The sequence below is a fragment of the Phyllobates terribilis genome, unplaced genomic scaffold (assembly GCF_046119375.1).
Source record: "Phyllobates terribilis strain yellow unplaced genomic scaffold, ASM4611937v1 Scaffold_5__5_contigs__length_657084704, whole genome shotgun sequence".
Taxonomy (NCBI): domain Eukaryota; kingdom Metazoa; phylum Chordata; class Amphibia; order Anura; family Dendrobatidae; genus Phyllobates; species Phyllobates terribilis.
The window spans coordinates 357,285,013-357,301,423 of record NW_027362765.1 but is presented as its reverse complement, the minus strand read 5'-3'; the positions used below and the strand labels follow the sequence as shown (position 1 = coordinate 357,301,423).

Genomic DNA, 16,411 nt, shown 5'->3' with positions numbered 1-16,411 from the left:
TAGCGGTACCAGAGCGCCAATAACAGGGCAAAAATATTAAAAGGACTGATTTATTAATATACACACAACGCGTTTCGGTGGACACAGCCACCTTCATCAGGTGTCAGCTGATGAAGGTGGCTGTGTCCACCGAAACGCGTTGTGTGTATATTAATAAATCAGTCCTTTTAATATTTTTGCCCTGTTATTGGCGCTCTGGTACCGCTATTCATATCCATTTATTGTCCCTTTCCCCCTGTTGGGGTGCGGTAGAGCTGCCTTTAACTTATTGTTCTTTCACCTGTGGGAGGAATTTAATTAGAATCACTACCCTGGTTTTCCAAGCTGCGCTGCCCTAACCCCTCCGGAACGCTGCCGGGGGTGTTGGTGAAGCTGGGCGTCCATCTCGGCGTTACTTGCAACTAACCTGACCACGTGATCCACCACCGAGAGATCAGGATCTGTGAACGCCGCTGGAAATAGATGACAGCCACCAACAGAGCGGAGCTTGTGGAGCTTTACACTGGGGTTGTGCAGAGGTGCACAACTTCATAAGGTTAGTAGCCATCCTCACACCCCTCTAACAATTGCAATACTGAGTCACCCATTGCGCCTTGTTCTCTCCTCTCTTTACGTATTACCGGGACAGACCCCCTCACTCCCATATGTTTGACCTTTTGCACCTGGTCCAAAAATGGCTGCAGCCAGAGTCCTTCATGCCTGCGCAGATGGTGTAGCGAGTGGTAATGGACAGGTTTGTGCACTCCCTGCCAAGACCCATACAGACTTGGGTTGCCCAGGGGGGTCCCCAGAATGCCGATGAACTAATTTGACTTGTCAAGAGATACCAGGTGGTTGAGGATTCCTTGGGAAGGCAGCCCACTCCATACTGGGGGTCCCAACAGGGGACGGAGGCCCAAAAGGGGGTGTGGCGCCCAAGGGGCGGGGGAGGTGGTGTCCAAGGTCCCTTCGGGTGATGTCATTTGCTGGAGGCGCCACGTCCCAGGCCACATAGCGGCCTGTTATCCGATGATCCCCGAGCAGATGAACTGCAGCATAGGAGGCCACTTTTCCCCTCCGACAGATCCCCGGGAAAAAAGTCGGCGTACGGTGCATTCATGGTGATGCTAAGGACTGTCCGATGGCCAGAGTGGACATTGAAATAACCCATGGTACCAAATCCCACGAGGTCAGCGTCGTTCAGGATTTGTTGCACCCTATCATTATAGGCTGGGACTTTTGTTTATTTTGGGATTTGTGGGGGAAGGGTTCCGGGTTCACTGGCACGGTTGAGAAGCCAGGTAACCCTGAAGAGGTATCACCACCCCCAGAATCAGATGGGTTTCCCTTTTGTGTTCTTGTGGGGGATGAGGAGGTAGTGCCCCCTGAGTCTGACATTCGGAGTTGGGGGTGACCAGCGAAAATTTTGGGTCTGCACAACATAGGGATCTGACTCTGAAGGAAGCCTTTAATAATGTCGCTGTCATAAATGGGGTTGCACAGGAGCCGGGGGCTGACACAAGGTTTTCCCCATTTTATGATGAGTGGGGAGTTGTTGTATCGCGTCACGAAAGTGAGGGAGGAGCGTGTGGAGCAGTTAATAGTGCCGGAGCCCTATAGACGGAGGGTGTTGGACATGGCTCATTCACATGTCTTGGAGAGACATCTGGGAGTGGAAAAAACGCAGGAACGGATTGTGCAAAGGTTCTATAGGCCCGGGTGTCACCGGGAAAAACTGAGGTATTGCAGGTCTCGCCCTATGTGTCAGTTAACGGCCCCCACCTCTCACTTTCGAAGTCCCCTCGTTCCATTGCCCATTATTGAAGTGCCGTTTCAGAGAATTGCTATGGGCCTGGTCGGTCCCCTGGTTAAATCTGCTTGTGGGCATCAATATATATTGGTTATCCTCGACTATGCCACATGCTATCCTGCAGCGATTCCACTGAGAAACTCCTCCGCCAGTTGGTCCATGTTTTTTCTCGAATAGGCTTACCAAAGGAGATACTGACTTACCAGGGAACTTCTTTAGGAGTAAGGTGAAGAGGGAGTGATGCAAAGTCCTGCAAATCTCCCAGCTGAGGACTTCAGTATATCATCCTCAGACAGATGGCCTTGTGGAAAGGTTTAACAAGACTCTGAAGAGTATGCTCAGGAAGGCCATAGAAAAGGACGGTAGAGACTGGGACTGTCTGGTACCATATTTATTGTTCTCCATCCGAGAGATTCCACAGGCCTCTACGGGGTTCTCACCATTCGAACTCCCGTATGGCCGACATCCGTGGGGTCTCCTGGATGTCGCAAAGGAAGCCTGGGAAGCCGAGGTAGCGCCCAACAGGAGCGTCATCGAGCACGTCGCTCTGATTCAGGAGAGGATTGCCCATCTTCAGTGTATAAAGAGGGAAACACATCATCATGGAGCAATGTCAGATATCCAGTGGCATTGAGGTTTCCATTGATGAAGAATGACCCCACTATCTTTGTACCCCATATACCACACCATACCATCAAGATACCAGATGTGCAGCATCTGAAACAGTGGATACTAGAAGCCTGTGCTAGCATTTCTTCTGCGGTGTTGCTATCAGTCTGTCAGGAGTGGGAGAAGAGGGCGGCATTGACAATCCAACACAATGGCAGCACTTTGAACACATTTTATAAGTGGTCATAAACTTGTAAAAAACTCATGAAAAAATAAAGTTACATTAAAACCAAGCACACCGTTGTTTTTCTTATGAAATTCTCAATAAGTTTGATGTGTCACATGACCCTCTTCCCATTGAAAAAAATAAAGTTGGATCCAAAATGGCCGACTTCAAAATGGCCGCCATGGTCACCACCCATCTGGAAAAGTTTTCCCCCCCTCCCATATACTAATGTGCCACAAACAGGAAGTTGATATCACCAACCATTCCCATTTAATTTAGGTGCATCCATATAAATGGCCCACCCTGTACATCCATAGACATTAATATGGAGGAAAGTATGTGCCCCCCACATCCACCTCCAGGGGCTTCTCTGTCCTCATCTACATCCATAGACATTAATATGGAGAAAGTATGTGCCCCCCGCATCCACCTCCAGGGGCCTCTCTGTCCTCATCTACATCCATAGACATTAATATGGAGAAAGTATGTGCCCCCCACATCCACCTCCAGGGGCTTCTCTGTCCTCATCTACATCCATAGACATTAATATGGAGGAAAGTATGTGCCCCCCACATCCACCTCCAGGGGCTTCTCTGTCCTCATCTACATCCATAGACATTAATATGGAGGAAAGTATGTGCCCCCCACATCCACCTCTGGGGGCTTCTCTGTCCTCATCTACATCCACAGACATTAGTAGATGGGCGTAATGCCTTCACAGCACAAGTCGCCACCCGTGCGGCCCGATGCTTCTCTCTATACAGTATATATATATATATATGAGCAGTATAACTGTAAACTAGAATTATGAAAAAAGGTTTTCCTTGTTTATAAAAAACAGCGCCACTCTTTCCCGTGGTTATGGCTGGGTATTGCAGCTCATCGCTCTCCAGTGAATACACATCAGCGCTCAATATTGGTGCCATCTATGGAAAACAAGCAGAGTCTTGTCTCTAATTTTGTTGCCCCCCTTATTGGTGATTTTGGGGGTGTCTTCGGTACATTGCTGTGTCCTTTGGCTCCTAACATATATAAAATAATAATTGTAAGTTATTTTCTCCCATAACGGTTAGACATTTCCAAAGATTGTTGATTTCACACATTATTTTTTTCCCCATAAATTATGTTTTTTAACTTAAAAATATTTATTTGTTTTTGAAAAGTGTCATTTTTCTTTATTATTCTTTCTTTTTTTTTCATGCAAGAAGAAATTCTCGGCTGGAGCGACAGGTTATATGTAAAGAAGAGCAGCCTCGTTAGGATCTGATAAGCATAAAATCATCATTGTTACGGGGAAGTTACAAAGAATCGCGCGGAGGATCATATCTGACTCCAGGAAAGTGTCCCGTGAGTGGGCAAATGATGCCGGTAATGAGCTCACCGGGGTGAAGGGACTTGTGTACGACTCCGCCGACGAAACATAAATACAAGCAGAGCTGTAGGAAGTAATCCCGTATTCCTTTTCTTCTCAGCTTCTCAGTATTCATAAATTACTATTCTTATTTTTATAGCAGGCAGAAGATTCCGGCGCCGGCAACAGATCCTGGAGCCTCTGTCATAATGGTATACACGACACGCCAGCAAATATACAATATTCTACAAAATACATTGCGAAAAAATTCATTTCGTTTGTATCAAAAAGATTTAATTCTGTTTTTTTTATGTCTCGTTTTGATTTTTAATTTTGAGTTCTTTTTTTATTTATTTGGGAAAAATCTAATGAGATGATGAGAACAACTGAAGAATTTCTGAATTCAGTGCCATATAAAAAAAAAAATATTCATCTGCCACTTCTTGGAGTCCTCGGACAATATCCCGCTATTTATTCTGATATTGGCTTCTACGAATCCATAGAGACTTCACATAATGTTATATAACATGACACTCAGAATATATAACTAACTGCATTCTGGGAAGAATAGATCACAGAAAACATTGACTGTTTTACTTTATTGATTTTATATTTCTTCATCTAGTTCTTGTTTAACTTTTTTTTAATCCTTTCCTTTACATTTTTTTCATATTATCTAATCTATTTTTTTATTAACTTTTAAACTGTATAAATTTTTTTACATTATATATATATATATATATATACATATGTATGTTTATAATTATATATATGCATATAATTTATCATTTAATATATATAATAATAATTTTATATATATATAATTTAAAAAGTTTAAAATTGAAAAAATAGATACATATACACTATATATAATGTACATTTTAATTTTGAACATTCTATTCTTCATATTATATATATGTTATATATAATATATATTCTTATATGTTTAATGTTTATATATATATATATATATATATATATATATATATATATAAAATAAAAAAATAATAAAATGCTAAAAATGTACATTATTTTTTATACTTTTATTTTCCTTACTTTTTTATTTAACCTTTTTCAAGTTCATTCATTTCACATTTCTCTACTCATTTTCTATTAAAGATATCATTTTAAGTAATATATTTAAGCACTTTTTATTTAGACTTTTTAAGTATTTTTTTTAATTATTCTTCATCTTAAATTCTATTTTTTAAAATATTTCTTCCTATTTATATTTTTTTTGCTTTTATTCTGTACGTTCACATTTTACATTTTTATCTTATTTATTCATGTATTTACTTTTAATTTTATCTTTCGGTAATTTTTTTCTTGTATTATTAAATGGCACATTACTAAAAAAAAAAAAAAAAACCCGTCCCTGATTTAAGTGTCGTTTTACTACAGCGATACTCCTCCTTCCCGGAGTGCTTTGCTTTGTTCAGATGCTTTCGTTCTACAATACCTGGGAAAACAACCCGCTGTTTGTTGGGATAATTTGCATCGCTTCGTCGTCAGTAACTTTTAAAAAGACGTTTGATTTTCTATTGTCTCTACCAGCTCGGTGGTGGACTCCATTCATGTTGGCAAATATGTAGAATTGTGAGAGTCGCCGCTCGGGGGTGATGTTTTATTATTTCTTCCATATATTTACGGAACATTTATAAAACAATGAGGGGATGCTTTAATATGGAGACAATGGAGGGGAGTCACCCACATGACAATCTGCCGCTTCTAAGCGTCTTCTCAGAATAATGAGAGGTAATGTCGGAACGGTTGCCATAAGTTCTGTCTGTCTGGAGACACTTGCTGGAAGAAATTTCTTTATAAAACTTCCTAATTCTATACGATGATGCACAAGTCACTATAACTATTGTTACTATGATTTGCCAACTGTCCCATCTGGTGCTGGACTATCCCTCGAAATGCACCTCAGAGGGGGCAAGACTTATGGAAATATGTCCCAAGGAGGGGGTGGGATAATTTTTGGATGTTCTTGCATGATAATGGGTGTGGTTTATATAGTTGGAGGAGTTACATAGTGGCAGATATTCTATATGTAAATACAAACCTTCCGGTTGTTCTCGACCCAAAAACTTAATAAAAAAATTAGAAATTTAAAAAAATTCTGAAAATCTGATTAAACAATCTGATCAATAGGTGATCAAACTGCTGCCAGGCTGATTCCCACTACTCTGTTATCACGATGAATGTAGCTTTGTCAGGAGAGACCGACTGAGGATATAATGTATCAACTAGAAAGATGTTTGCTACAATGTCCTGAGCATCAAGACTCAGATCTTTCAGCTCTGGCGGTGGCTGGATATATTCGTGCTTGGAGCTGATCAGCGCCACGCCATCCACTGACTAGTTGCCATTGTCAGTACTGCAGTCGAGCTCCTATTTGATTAGATGTGATCAGAGCTGCAGTACCTGAGTACGGCCACTACGCGGTGTATGGACCTCACCTGCTCTGGCTCTGGCCACTTTTCTCATCCAGTAGTGGATGACACAAACAGCTGATTGGTGGTGGTGCCGGATGTCTGACCTCCACTGATCAGATCTGGATCCAATAAGCAAAAAAACTGAATCTGTTACAAATGAAAGAAAAACAGATGGATGATTAATGATTCTGTTTTCCATAGACTTCAATGTTAAAAAAATGAATCCAGCTGAAATCAGTTTTTTTGAAAAAAAGACAAAAAAGATGTGTTTGCACAACTTTTTTGCCAATTGATTGCTGCTGGATCCGTTGTATCGAATCATTAAAGGACATGTGAACATCGCCTAAGCTAAGAAACCCTGCAGAATACACTGAAGAGAGAGGGACAAGAAGCGAAACGCTGTATCGAAGAGATCTATAACATGTCTTTAAATAGGAGACACCTTGTAATTAACACATTTTTGTAAGTCAATATGTTGTAATGTAGCAAATGGTGTCTGGACTAAAAGCACACTGCTCCCTTGGCCGCACCTGGCTTCTTCAGTCCGGTCACCAGCGCGGTCTTCACTGGGTCATGTTTGGCCGGTATCTTTGGCGTCTCCTCTGCTGGCGAGGCTGTGAAGACCGCACCAATGACCGGACCGTAGAAGACAAATGGACCAGAGCAGGGCTGCCGATTGAAATTCAATCAAATTGATGAATTCGGATGTCAGATTCGCTCATCTTTGGGGCAGTGTAGGATAGAACATGTGTATTTTTTATTTCCTGTAATATTTTTGATAGCCGTGAACGCTCATCGTGACTGATGCTACTTCAGTTTGTATCAGGCGTTTAGGTGCCTGCGACTTAAAAAATGAAATGACCTTTGGAGAGACGAGGTTGTGCTCACAGATCACTGGCTGCACATGACTTCTCCGCTTGATGCTGGGATTTCCTGCTGTGAGGGAGGTGGAGAGAACTTCTTCATCCATTGTACAGTGATAGCAGGAAGAGTGAGGACCTGAGTAACTTCCCTCACATTACACCATGAGATCTAGAACTTTTCCAGGATTGGGGTCTTGTTTATGGCATCTTCTTCGTTCGGTCCATATAATGAACACGAGACGCTTCTGCCTTCCAGAGCCCATCCTATTTTAGTCTCCATCCATTGTGAGGACTTATAGCGGGAGGCGAAGTCTTACGGAGGATGCAGTGACGGTCGTATCTGGTGCGATTAATGTTACAGATCATAAAAGCATCTGCAGCCAAAATTCCATTGTGGAAACTTTAGGTGCAATTTTGTGGATTTAAAATGTAAAGGAGCAGCTGTAAGAACTGCACGAGAGAGAATGAAAAAGCCGGAACGTGAGTAACATAGACCGGTCTAATCTTTACAGTAGAGCGAAACGATTCCCAGGACCCTGGACCGCCAGTACCGAGCCCTGAGAATCTCCTCTTACCTGCCGGAATCCCAGGCGCCTCTTCTGATTACTAGGCATCATTATTACAGCGTGACGCAAGCAGGACGTTCCCCCGGACCTACTAATCAGAGGGGCGCAGGTATGCCGGCAGGTGGAGGGAGGCTCCGGACCAGCAGACACCAACTACGGCTGGATCCGGCGGCTCCTGAGAATCTTCCTGCTCAGCTTTACTATTTTCCTAATCTCTGCAACTATGTAACTAAGTTTAATTAAATGTAAAACATTGTCACATATACATGTAATATGCTCAAATAACTCAGATCAAAGATGCCTCATGTGAGCATTTTTTTCTCCAAGATCAACAATTCATATTCCACGTCTTCAGAATGTGATTTATTGATAATTCTATCCACACAATATAATATTAATCACAGAAGTATTTCATAATTTTCTATATGTAATTATTTATTTAAATGTTCATAGAAATTAATATTATGCATGATTATATAATACTTATCATGTTAAGTCCAGTATTATACTCCAGAGCTGCACTCACTATTCTGCTGGTGCAGTCACTGTGTACATACATTACATTACTGATCCTGAGTTACATCCTGTATTATACTCCAGAGCTGCACTCTCTATTCTGCTGGTCCAGCCGCTCCCCCTCCCCCTACACCATGACATCTGGTCCGGTTACCAAACAAAAAAATAACAATATAATAAACAATAACCGACAAATTATATACAAACTAATATATACATTTTTTTTTTTTTTTTTTTTTTTAATAAAATAAAATAAAATAAATACTAACTATACAAATATATACAAGACAAAACAAAAACCCCCACACTCGAGCCCACCAGTCCCTCCCCGGCACTGACCTGAGAGCTGCTCCTGCGTCTCATGCCTCAGTCCAACATCCATAGGCCAGATCAGGCAGTGCCAGTTTTTCACCCAAATAACCAGTGTCCCACAAGATGAACCCACCTCCCCCCTTTTCCCTCCACCCAACCTAACACCTCCACCCAAACCCATATATACAATATATACAGAAACAAACAATACAATAACCACAACTGACAAAGCCCAAGTTCGGTGCCTGCAGCCCTACATCACTGTCCACTGATCAATAAAACAAAAATCTATGGTGTCAGCAGCAGCCCACCACCAGGAGAGGAGACGACCAGACTAGGGCACACTAAAAGAAAAGCCCCTCCAGAGGAGAGCGGCCCTCCGTGTACCCAGTCTCTCATACTCCAGAGAACGCACCTTCACCAGGTCACCGAGTATGGTCCTAAACACATCGTCCACTGGGAGGATTTTCCGCTGTGTCGATACTAAGCACCGTGCGTTCCACGTGTGATACCTAACCACTGCGCTAACTAGAAATAAGGTGCAGCGGTCCCGACCACCCAGGTCCCCGAATGCTCCATAGGCCCATTCCGCATAAGAGAGACCGGCCAGCCGGGGCCAGCCAATGGAGGCGCCCACCCTGTTGTACACCTCTGTGTTAAAGGGACAATGAAGCAGGAAGTGGTCCATGCTTTCAAGCATGGCACCACAATGCTCCCGAGGACAGTTCCTGTCCTCAGAGCTCCTACACTTCAGATTGTCCCTCACACACAGTTTCCCATGGAAGCAGCGCCAAGCCAAGTCCCAAACCTTCGAGGGGATCCTGATAGAATTCAAAAGATGCAGACCCACCCCAAGATCCCGACTTGGGCAATCCCTGAGCGCCAGAGGCCTCTGAAAATGGGTCAAGAGAACCCTTTTGTCAAGGAGCTTCCTTGGCAGAGTCCTGACCTCCCACATTCCCAGACTCCACCGGCGAATTACCTTCAGAACCACGGTAGCATAAGCCGGGAGATGTCCATGCGGTGTGCGGAGATCCTTCACTTGCCCTCCTGTCTCCCATTCCTGGAAGAAAGGCTGAAACCATCCCTTACAGGAGAATACCCACGGAGGAGCCCTCTCTTTCCAGAGGTTTGCAATATTGATCTTAATGAAGGTATTCACAAGGAATACCACAGGGTTGACCATACCCAACCCTCCTAGTCTCCTCGTACGGTAAGTAACCTCCCTCTTGACCAGGTTCAGTCTATTCCCCCATAACAGTTGAAAGAACAAACTGTAGACCCGAGTCCAGAGAGGCTCTGGCAAGATGCACACACTGCCCAGATAGATCAGCAAAGGGAGCAGGTAAGTTTTGATCAGGTTTACCCTTTCCCTTAGGGTCAAAGACCAACCCTTCCATTGGTTCACCTTCTGAGTGGCGATCTCTAGCCTGCTGTCCCAATTTTGTTTGGGGTAATCCCCCTGGCCAAATTCGATGCCAAGAACTTTTGCAGAGACTTTGGGTTCTGGAAGGGTGTCCGGGAGATCAAAACCAGGATCTCCTCCTCCCAGCCAGAGACTCTCACACTTATCCCGGTTGATCTTAGACCCGGATGCCTCCGAGTAGCGATTTACCTCTGACATCAGCCATTCTGCCTCCCCATCAGAGGAAACAAAAACGGTGACATCATCGGCATACGCCACCACTCTCAGAGTGGCTTCCGGTGCTGCCCGGTCCATCCCGATCCCAGCCAACAGTCCACGCTCCACCCTCCTAAGAAGTGGGTCAATCGCAAACACGTACAGTAGCGGGCTCAAGGGACAACCCTGGCGAACACCACACCCAACCTCGAAAGAGCTGCCAATCCAACCGTTCACAAGCGGGAAACTCTCTGCCCCAGAGTACAAGGTCTTAAGCCAATCAACAAACCCCCCCGGCAGGCCATACCTCAGAAAGACAGACCAGAGGTACTCATGATTAACCCGATCAAACGCTTTTGCCTGGTCCAATGACAGCATGTACCCCTTCCAGTGGCCAGCCCTACCCTGCTCCACCGCCTCTCGGACACAGAGTACAGCACTAATTGTACTGCGGCCCGGAACAGAGCAATGCTGGGCCCCCGAAAGGAGCTGGGGTGCAAATTTCACCAGCCGATTAAACAGCACCTTTGCCAAAACCTTCCTGTCTGCATTGAGAAGCGCTATGGGACGCCAATTCTCAATGCAAGATGGGTCCTTACCCTTTGACAAGATGATCAGGGCAGACCTCCTCATTGACTTTGGCAGAGTGCCCGAGGAAAGACACTCATTGAATACCTCAGTCAAGAGGGGAACCAAGGCGTCCTTAAAGGTCTTATAGAATTCAGATGTTAAGCCATCCGGACCGGGAGATTTCTTCAGGGCAAGCCCTTCAATCGCCAACTTAACTTCCTCTTCCCTGATCATCTCTGTCAAAACGCCAAGAGAGGGGTCTACCCCTGGTTCGGGGACGGCTTCAGCCAGAAAAGCCGACATCTCATCCCAATCCAGATCCCTCTTCCCCAAGAGGTTCGAGTAGAAGGATCTGACGACCTCCAGGATCCCTGATCTGGATCTTTTCAGGGACCCCGCAGTGCCAACCAGTCCTGTAACAACTTTACTATTCACTGACATCTTGCAGTTTCTATAAGGGTCGGGCGAGCGGTACTTCCCGTAATCCCTCTCAAAAACCAAAGATGCGTGTCTATCATACTGACACCTCATTAGCAAAGATTTCACTCTGGAGATCTTCTCGCGGCTACCTCCAGTTGAGACAAGATGCTCGAGTTTCCTCCTCAGGCCCTGATACAGGCGGTACCTGTCCAGGCTCCTGAGGCTCGAGAGCTGGCGGAAGAATCTCGCCACCCTTTTCTTAAACATCTCCCACCACTCTGACTTACTACTACAAAGATCCAGTAAGGGTACCTGGCTCTGAAGAAAATCCTCAAAGGACTGTCTTATCTCCGCTTCTTCCAAGAGAGACGAATTGAGCCTCCAAAAGCCTCTTCCCATCCGGGGGGTCTCTGTAACATTCAGGGAACACAAAATCAAACAGTGATCGGAGAACTCCACCTCAACAACAGATACTACTGGAGAGACGGCTTCCTCCTTTAAATAAAACCTGTCTATCCTGGACCTACAGTTACCTCTTTGATAGGTGAACCCCTCGTGGCCTGCGGTGTGCCGGATGTGGACATCCACCAGGCGAGCCTCACTAGCTATACTATTAAGGGCGACGCTATCATAAGTCAGCTTGTCTCTGGAACCTCCTCTATCCCGGGGCCTCGTGACAGTGTTGAAGTCCCCTCCAAAGACGACCTGCCGACTCGTAAAAAGGTAGGGCTTGATCCTCATAAAGAGACACTTCCGGTCCCACTTAGATTGGGGACCATAGATGTTAATGAGCCGAAGCTCTTGTCCCTTCATGAGGACATCTAATATCAGGCACCTCCCCATTTCTAACTCAATAACCCGTCGGCATTCTACCGGTGCGGTAAAAAGGACCGCCACTCCGCTATACGGCTCGGCCGCAAGAGACCAATAGGAGGGCCCGAGTCTCCACTCCCTCTTAGCTATAAACACCTCTGCCATATTTGACAGCCTGGTCTCTTGCAAAAAGAAAATGTCAGCTTCAACCCGGCTGAGAAAATCAAAGGCCCCAAATCTAGCCATATTTGACTTAATGCTGGCGACATTAATGGACGCCAGCGTCAACGGAGTGGGTACCGCCATCATTGGTGATTGAGTTAGATGGCTTTCTTCTTCCCACTCCCCTTATCCTCTGCCTCAGAGGAGGAATCCTTCCCCCTCTTTAATGACACAGAGGTGTCCATTCCCACATTTCTCCTTCTTTTCTCGTCCTCGTCTCCGGACTCTGGGCCAGTCCCTCCCCCCAAGGACCTTGCATCCCCAGGAGAAGGAGACTCGGCGCCCCCTGTAAGCTCCGCTGAAGCCGGAACCTCACCCTCAGCCTCCTCCTCAGAGGAAGAGATGTTATCAAGGGCTTGGAACCGGTTAGAAAGACCAACTAGAGGGGAGTCGGTTTTACCTTCCTTAGGTACCTTGGTCAGAGCGGGAGAAGATGTTTTATCTCCCTTCTTTTTCTTCTTTTTGGTGCCGAGCTTACGCTTGTGCTCTAGCCACCGCTTATTATCCTCATCCATACTTTCATAATGGGAGGATTCTGAGGCAGAGGCGGTTTCCTCCCTGTGGATCCTCCTGACCTCCTCATCCAACTCATCATCCCTCGGGGCCTCAGCAGCAACACTGGCATCCAGGACAGGGGCTGCCCCGGTAGTCTGGGGCTCGCCCCGCTCCCTCTCCTGTCTGCGCTTGTCTAGACGCCTCAGCTGGGCAGGCGTCTTTTTATTGCTTTTCTTCCCTGGCCCCTCAGCTCCCCCACCCCTGCTAGTCCCCTCTCCAGCAGAATCGGCCTCACGGCTTTCTCCCACCGGGGTCTCGACTGCATTAGCAAAGGAGCGAGGACAACGGCTGAATGGGTGGCCTAACTCACCACACAGGTGGCACCTAATCTCCACACAAGAGGCGGCAAGATGGCCGACACCCCCACACAACACGCATTTCTGCACGGTGCAGTTTGCACTGAAGTGTGTGGGGTCGCCGCAACTGTGACAGAGCTTCGGTTGCCCCTGGTAGAAGACCAGGATACGATCCCTACCCAGGAAGGCAGACGATGGAATGTGGGCAACCGTACCACCTGAACGCTTAAGTTTTACCATAAACGTCCAGGCCCCTGACCAGATACCAAACTCGTCGCGGTTTTTCTTTGGCATCTCCACCACCTCTCCATACCGACCAAGCCACGTCATGATGTCATAGCAAGAAAGCGACTCGTTACGATTCATCACGGTCACTTTCTTGATCTGGTTTTGGCGAGACACTGCCTGAACGGCAAAGTCTCGCCAGCCGGGCTCATTTTTTGCCAACTCATAATTCGCCCAGAAGAGCTCAAGCCCCTCCGGCCAAACAAAGCTGACATCAAACACAGGCGTGGAATAGGGATGTATCAAGGCGTAGATGTCAATCGCCTTGAAGCCCATCCTCAGCAGGAGCTCCACAACTTTAGACCTTGGAGGACATGCATCACTGCCCCTCCACCGAAGACGGACCACATTCCTACGCACACTGCCTGGCCCGGCTGTTGGGAGGGACCACACTGTATCTCCCCCTTTTTGCTCTCGGAAGGCCCCGAGGCCATGCCTCTCTATCCAGAAGGATAGATCAACCTCTCGACCCTCTACCATTAGTGATCTCTCCCCCTTCTTTAGAGCCTCCAGAAGGCGCCGTTGCAACATGCCGTCCCCAAAGCCCGGAGACGAGGAGGATGCCCTATTTGCCCCGGAGGTGACACTGGCATAACTCTGGACAGGTGTTGCCACCCCCGGGGGGGCAACCGGACCAGTGACCACATCAGCCCCAACAGTATCACCATTACCCACCTCCATCTCACCCTCCACCAAACCAGCAACCACACCACTAGACAATGAATTATCCTCATTCACCTCCACCACCACATTCATTCCTGCTGGACCAGTAACAATGGTGGATGACCTTTTGACCTCCGCATCAGGCACAAGGGGCTCAGTCACCTCCATAGAACTGGAGGCGACCTCACCCCCGGTCTTATGTGTGCCCTCCACATCATTGGTCGGTAATTTCCGCTGTTTGGCATTTGGTATAATGTGCCGCTGATCTCTAGCTGCTGTTAGGCGCCGCTGATCTTTAGCATCAGGATCTTCCGGACCAGCGACGCCAACACAAAATAGCACTTTGGTGGGAGGACCGGAACGCTCAGCCCCGACAGCCCCCTCACACTGCCGTCGCTTCTCAACTAAGTGATCAGCGGCAACAGCATTCAGAGGCGCCGAGGCTACCGGAGCTGCCCCCGACACCGGGCTGCTCCCCCCTCCCACTGAGGAGCGCACCACAGCATCGTGGCCTGATGGAACGCCCGCCGCCGGGCCGCCCTCACTGTCCAGCCTCTCGGCTGATGCACCTCCTGCTGCGTCCCCACTACTACAAGCAGAGACGGAGCTCTGCGCCTCACTACCGCGCTCTGTAATCTCCCCGCGCCTTTGCACCGGATCCACAGCAGAACCCGGGCTGGGCTGGGCAACGGGGCTTATACAGCGAGCTGAGCCTGCCGCCGACTCAGGGGGTACAGGGAGGGGGGCATATACGTATCTTACCGCTTCCTGCAGCTTTGGCTTGGTCTTCTTTGCCTTTTTGTGGCCCCCAGGTGCCTCTTCTGGTAGATCGTCACCAAGATGGAAGTTTTGGAGGCACACTGGGGACTCCAGGAGCTTAATCTCCGCCATTAGCGCCCCTCCCTGGCCGCTGCTGTCACTGTCCTCCCCAGAGCCGGCAGAACTGCGACCGGATGTCACTGTCGCCTGTCCTGCAGGGAGCTCGCTGCACGTGGCCTGCGGGTGACTTTGCAGGCTGCCAGGTGGGGATTCCTGCTGGTCATCATCACTCTCATCATCCACCTGGCTCTCAGGCTGCAGCCCCATCTGCCTTTGCTCTCTGGTATCAGCCATTTCTCTGTAGCGGTCTTCATTTATAAGTTTTTCTTTGAAAGGACCACTCTGCTCCCTGATGGTGGCTTTCCTATGTTCCAGGCTTTGAATTTCACTGCTCAGTCTTTTTACCTCGGCCTGGAGTTTTGCCTTCCTTGGTTTGGAGGCCCCCGCAGCTTTGGCGCTTGTGCAGCGCAGCTCCTCCCGGAGCCTCCTGATGAGCTTACTGGCATCTTCATACTCACGGAGGCGGATCATGACCCGGGAGGCATAGGTGGACACAGACTCCCGGGGTCCCTGCAGCGCCCATTCCCCCTCAGCGAGGTCGGCCTCACCTCCGTGAGCACTCAGCTTTCCTCCGGAAGGAGCACCATCATGCACGCCGCTGTCAGGCTTTACCTCCATGCTGGAAGCCTTGCGGCTTCTAGGGGTCTCCACAATCCCGGGGGGAGTAGGAGCCACATTGCTGCGACTCCTGGTGCAGCGTCTCACCCCCGAGTCCTCTGATGTGCAGGCCGGTTGCTGGTTTCTTCTGCCCCCCGCCGGCCTGGTTCGGGAAGCAGAAGCCTGGGACTTGGCTCCATCACTCATCCCAGAAACCCGCTCCCTCCCTGGGAAAGAGAGAAAGCAGGTCCCCAGGTGGAGAGGTGTTGGTTTCTCAGAGATCAGGAGCTCACAGCAGGATCTGCAGCCACCACACCCGTAATCAGCACACTGACTAACAGCTGATCAGAGCTGCACCCAGTATGCTGCTGGTGCGGTCACTGTGTACATACATTACATTACTGATCCTGTACTGATCCTGAGTTACATCCTGTATTATACTCCAGAGCTGCACTCACTATTCTGCTCGTGCAGTCACTGTGTACATACAGTACATTACTGATCCAGAGTTACCTCCTGCATTATACTCCAGAGCTGCACTCACTATTCTGCTGGTGCTGTCACTGTGTACATACATTACATTACTGATCCTGAGTTACATCCTGTATTATCCTCCAGAGCTGCACTCACTATTCTGCTGGTGCAGTCACTGTGTACATACATTGCATTACTGATCCTGAGTTACCTCCTGTATTATACTCCAGAGCTGCACTCACTATTCTGCTGGTGCAGTCACTGTGTACATATATTACATTACTGATCCTGTACTGATCCTGAGTTACATCCTGTATTATACTCCAGAGCTGCACTCACTATTCTG

The 16,411-nt window shown here is 47.4% G+C and overlaps 1 protein-coding gene across 1 annotated transcript; it reads right to left on the bottom strand.

Annotated features, from left to right (window-relative positions):
- Positions 1–2,744: 2,744 nt before the first annotated feature.
- Positions 2,745–15,652, bottom strand: LOC141271169 (uncharacterized). Its single transcript, XM_073681272.1, has 3 exons — positions 14,878–15,652; positions 6,438–6,560; positions 2,745–3,646 (listed from the first exon to the last, which is right to left on the bottom strand). The coding sequence occupies exons 1-2, from the start codon at positions 15,610–15,612 to the stop codon at positions 6,462–6,464; spliced, it is 834 nt and encodes a 277-aa protein (XP_073537373.1). The 5' UTR covers positions 15,613–15,652; the 3' UTR covers positions 2,745–3,646; positions 6,438–6,461.
- Between the last annotated feature and the right edge of the window lie 759 nt (positions 15,653–16,411).

What these genes read in the sequence shown, in the direction of transcription:
- LOC141271169 (XM_073681272.1), bottom strand. Translation starts at nt 15,612, where the DNA reads ATGGAGGTAAAGCCTGACAGCGGCGTGCATGATGGTGCTCCTTCCGGA. An exon ending in AGCCAAAGCTGCAGGAAGCG is followed by an intron (nt 6,561 to 14,877) that starts GTAAGATACGTA and finishes CATTTGTAACAG; the next exon opens with ATTCAGTTTTTTTGCTTATT.